Consider the following 5,021-nt stretch of genomic DNA (forward strand, 5'->3'; position numbering starts at 1 on the left):
GCTTGCATTCAGCTTATTCATTGAGAATATCACATAGAATTGAAAAATATTTTGCAGTTAACAAAAATCTCCAGTAAAATTCAAAAATGAGGCAAGGCTTGAGGAAGATGCATTATTGAGACACCAAGGTTAATTTTGTTACCCAAATTAAATTGGGATAATTCAAAAATTAAACTAATTATAGTTCAGCTTTGGAGATGCATGTTATACAAACTAAGTTATCACATGAGTACTTTGGATCCAAGTACACCTTTGTTTTAAAGGATAAAATTAATCAGATAATATGGAAGTGTAAGCCTGATAAATTTGTATACAAATGTACAATAATAGCTCATTACAATTCAAGTGAAAGCTGAGAACATAAAAAGGCTGATCAGAAGTTAAAATAATGACTCCACTGTATCACTATATACAGTTTGGTGGTCTATGTGGCTGTTGTAATTGTAGTATTTCCACATTGATGGCTGATCAAGAGTGCAATATCAGCTCATACCTGTATATTGCTTCAAACCCTGTAACAATTCTAGCGAGGTTCTAGACTGCTGTTAGGAAACAATATACCTCCATTAAAGGTAGACACAAAATGCTGGAGTAACTCAGACTGAAGAAGGGTCTCGACCCAAAACGTCACCCATTCACTCTCTCCAGAGATGCTGCTTGTGAAGCTGAGTTACTCCAACATTTTGTGTCTACCTTTGATTTAAACCAGCATCTGCAGTTCTTTCCTACACATACCTCCATTAAATGCCTCCTACTGGAACAGGGAAATACTATTGGGAGAAGCTACAAGCTGCACTTGCAAGTTTTATCCTGTATTTAGACAAGCAGCAGCAGTAAATTATCTACATCCATAACACCATCATAAAATTGTAGAAACTACAGCAAGGATGATAGAACAAAATCCTCTAAATTTGGCATCTTGCTAAATGACTTTTCCGTTTTAAAGCAATTTCATTAGGCATTACAAGATCACTAGCTTAAGTAAAATTTGGCCTTGATGGAAATACCTTCCGACTACATTCATGTTTTAAGACTAACACACTCAAAATTTAAATAAACTCAATAGCCACCTGGGAATGTTTATAGGGCCAACTCTTCTTGGTAATCCTGAAAATAAAATGGGAGAGTCAAAAGGAATAGTGGCTAATTTGACCAAAAAGAAAATATTATGTTGTGCATGTGAAACGTAAAAGAAAAGACTGGTCACTTGTCTTCATGTTTTTTTTATTGAGCAGTCCAAGTTCTTTAATATTATCAGTGGTACTTTAACTTGACCATGTAACGGAAACTAAAAGCAGCTCTGATGTTCCTTTCTATAGTTACTGCTGCGTTTAGTAACAATATTTGAAATTGGTTCAAGTGAAAGCACATGCTAGACCATGGTACAACCAATGAGCTGAAATATATGCCAATTCCCGTGGTTGCAAGATGAAGTTATCATCTATACAAAGTTAAATGAAAGTACATCAATCCACATTGCAAAGTAGTTTATGGCTTTGGCAGACAACTATGTACAGGATGAAAATAAACCAATGACAATTTATTATAAAGGTAATCAAATATCTTCACAAAATAGTATATAACAACTTTCTGGATTTTACTATTTTGCAGCAAAGGTAGCACATAATTACAGCATAGTATTAGCTTTATGCTTTTAGACCCTCAGAAATGTTATCACTGCATTTCACAACACCTTTATTCAGATTGTAAACCTAGAAGAGCCAATGACTGCTAGGTTTCTAATGAACCAGAACAAGGGTTTTTAAATCTGATGATGATGAACAATTAAGATTAATCCAATAAATACAATAATGAAGTAAGGATTTAGGGAATCAAATAGCACAAACAAATATACAATTTTATTAATTCCATGATCGGTCGGTCAATATTTATGGATCAAAATGAATGTTTTTGACTAAACTAACAAAGAAATTAATCTTTTAAATAATTTTACATATTTTGATGGGGTTACACAATAAATTACTAAAGGACCTTTAGGCAAACTTTCTTTTTTATTCTTGCATGTGACTGCATTTAGACAAATTGACAATCTCCACCACCTAATCTAGAATTAACCCTCGGTTTCTCATGTATATGGAAAACACCACTGATGACAGTTGGCCAAAATAAAAACTCATTCAGCTGTTAGACAGCCTCTGAGGGAGTGAAATAACATTAGTGTTCCAGTTGACCTTTCATCAAAAACTATTTTTCTTTATCCCAGTCTTGCAAAAGTTCTCAATGAAGTTCTCTACAACAAAACAAAAACAGGATTAAGATTTATAACTTATTAGGAGCAGAATTATGCCATTTGGCCCATCAAGTCTACTTTGCCATTCAATCATGCTTGATCTATCTTTCCCTCTCAATGCCATTCTCTTGCCTTCTCCCCATAATCCCTATCACTCTTAATAATCAAGAATCTAGCAATCTCCACCTTAAAAATATCTGATTTGGCCTCCTCTTTCTGTGGCAATTAATTCTATTCTACTGCTTTTTATGGGAACTCCAGGTTCCAAAAACACAATTTAAAAAATAGATAATCTTGAAAAATGCAAATGCCCTGTTTCTCACATTTTGCTACAGTGGGGCAAATAGTCCAAAGCAATACAAATATCCATTACAGTGACAGTCAATTAAGCAAGAGATAGTCTTACTTGAATTGACCTGGTTGACCATTAGATATTTTAATACGCACAACTCAATCTCCAAAATAATTATGAAAAATTATCTATAACAGCATAAAATCTCCACAATGTCATCGTTGATTCCTGGTGTAGTACAAGCAGAAGCCACAACCAGTAACAATCCCTTAATGTTTAAGAGTTGCACGTCCATTAGAAACACAAATTAAGCACAATATTGCCTTATGAAACTTTTAAATTCATACTGGAATGCTTTTCCTAATCACTAAATGCATGTTGACGCTGTATCTCAAATGTTCTTTGTCTGTTATGTATATCATCGTTAAGAGTTGTTACTTAGGAATAGGTGCATACATGATTTCTCATACGTCACAGCATAATGCTGACTGCAAACACACTGACGACACAATACATGGTCCTGTTTTCCCATCTCACTGTGCAGCTTCCTGTAAAAATAATAATTATGTACAGATTAATGCAGTCTTAATTACCTCACAAAATGCCTCCAAAATGAAACTTCAAACTTAAAATAGCCATCAAATTGAATTACTTCAGTTTGAATTACTTCATTGTCTGCTTTGTTTTTTTTTTAAACTGATGCAATAATACTTTACAAGTTACAGCTTTACTACTCATAGTTATTAACTAAAGCAATATTAGAACATTATGATTTAGACTCCCATTATCTTTTTTCTCAATTACGTATTTCTGGACACTGTCAGAAGACTTAAGAACATTTTAGTTTCAAATTATTAGCATGGTCCACATACTCCAAACATAAGCACATTAATTCACAGTCATTTCCTTTTCTCCAACCATCCCTTCAAATTACAATATACACAAGAAGCACAGATTACAACAAAAAAAATTGAGACTGTCATGCTCTTAGTACAAAGATCAATTAGCCCATTGAGCCTCTGGCTCTCATTTCATTCCCATTCACCCACTTATTTCCATGTTATGTATTCTACCTCAATTTTTGCACAACTTAACACCTTACTTACTGGTTATCATGTGATAAATTACAAATACCCAATCTAGTAATAAATCATATATGCCCACTGCTAAAGGCTCAGTAGTATTTGAGTGTGAAATTTTATTCAATCAGTTCCCTTCAAGCGATTACAACTGAATGGCACCTATTTGCTGATCATTCAAACTATTATAGAGATTTTAGTTTCAGAGAGACAGTGTGGAAACCGAGTCTTCTGCCACTGAGTCCACGCTGGTCAACAATCACCCATACACTAGTTCTTTTTTTTAAAGATTTTTTTTTAGATTTTAGAGATACAGCGCAGAAACAGGCCTTTCGGCCCACCCAGCGATCCCCGCACACTAACACTATCCTACACCCACTAGGGACAATTTTTACATTTGCACCAGCGACAATTTACAGAAGCTAATTAACCTACAAACCTGCACATCTTCAGAATATTGGAGGAAACCGAAGCATCCGGAGAAAACCCATGTGGCCACAGGGAGAATGTATAAACTACATACAGACAGCACCCGTAGTCAGGATCGAATCCGGGTCTGAGCTGAAAGGCAGCGACTCTACCACTGCGCCACTGAGCCGCATTCAAACTATTAGAATCTTGAATTCACAGCTTCTTTCAGCAAATCAGTAAGGTGTATTTGTTAACTGACTATGATACTATTTTCTCCATTAGAATTCAGTTCAGTCCTTAATTGTAACAACAATCAAAGGCAGAAAGACTTACCATCAGTACTGCTGTCCCAGTAGCACGAACTTGCTGTGTGGAGGCCAGCTCCACTTTTCTGCATTACTGCGCAGGTCACTAGAATTACCAATATATTACAATTTCAATAAGATAATTCTGCTACAAGGGATATTTTCCCGGTGTAACAAACATGTCATGTTGCTTATACTTAAGCTTGAAAGACAAACTGAAAATAGCTTCCATGAGATGATATTCTTTGGCTATAATGTTTGTTGGCAATTGCCCCCAAAGCAGATTTAATGCCCTTCTGAAGCCACTTAATCTAATAGCTTGAAGTAAAGTATAGATTTGGGACAATTTCCCCAGTTTTTACACTGAGGAGTCTGCCCACTGACCTGCGCACTGTTTTACCTGGTATGGGAGCAGCAACTACATTCAGTCATATGGAGTGTAAAAAGCAGCAAGAGTTCCCTTTTGAATTATATGTTTTTAAATTGTTCATGTAGTGGAATGTCTATCATGGATTTTTAAAACACAGAAGTTGTCTGACTTAATTTTTTTTTTATGAGCAAAAAATAAAATAAAGCCATTTGCATTCTTATATCTGCGCCATCATTCAACGTGGCTTATCATTTCCCTCGGTGTTCCTTTCTAGCAGTAACCTACATTTATTGTTTTCCTTAATATCTAAAAA

The 5,021-nt window shown here is 35.1% G+C and overlaps 1 protein-coding gene across 1 annotated transcript in view; it reads right to left on the reverse strand.

Moving 5' to 3' along the window:
• Positions 1 to 594: 594 nt before the first annotated feature.
• LOC144598436 (dynein light chain Tctex-type 1-like) overlaps positions 595 to 5,021 on the reverse strand; it is an 8,884-nt gene continuing 4,457 nt past the window's right edge. Inside the window, exons 3-6 of the mRNA XM_078408579.1 lie at positions 4,723 to 4,738; positions 4,367 to 4,444; positions 3,000 to 3,091; positions 595 to 2,251 (exon numbers count right to left, since the gene is read on the reverse strand). Of these exons, the coding sequence (XP_078264705.1) occupies positions 3,015 to 3,091; positions 4,367 to 4,444; positions 4,723 to 4,738 (171 nt within the window). The 3' untranslated portion in view covers positions 595 to 2,251; positions 3,000 to 3,014. The remainder of the gene's footprint in view (positions 2,252 to 2,999; positions 3,092 to 4,366; positions 4,445 to 4,722; positions 4,739 to 5,021) is intronic.

The sequence above is a fragment of the Rhinoraja longicauda genome, chromosome 12 (assembly GCF_053455715.1).
Source record: "Rhinoraja longicauda isolate Sanriku21f chromosome 12, sRhiLon1.1, whole genome shotgun sequence".
Classification (NCBI taxonomy): domain Eukaryota; kingdom Metazoa; phylum Chordata; class Chondrichthyes; order Rajiformes; family Arhynchobatidae; genus Rhinoraja; species Rhinoraja longicauda.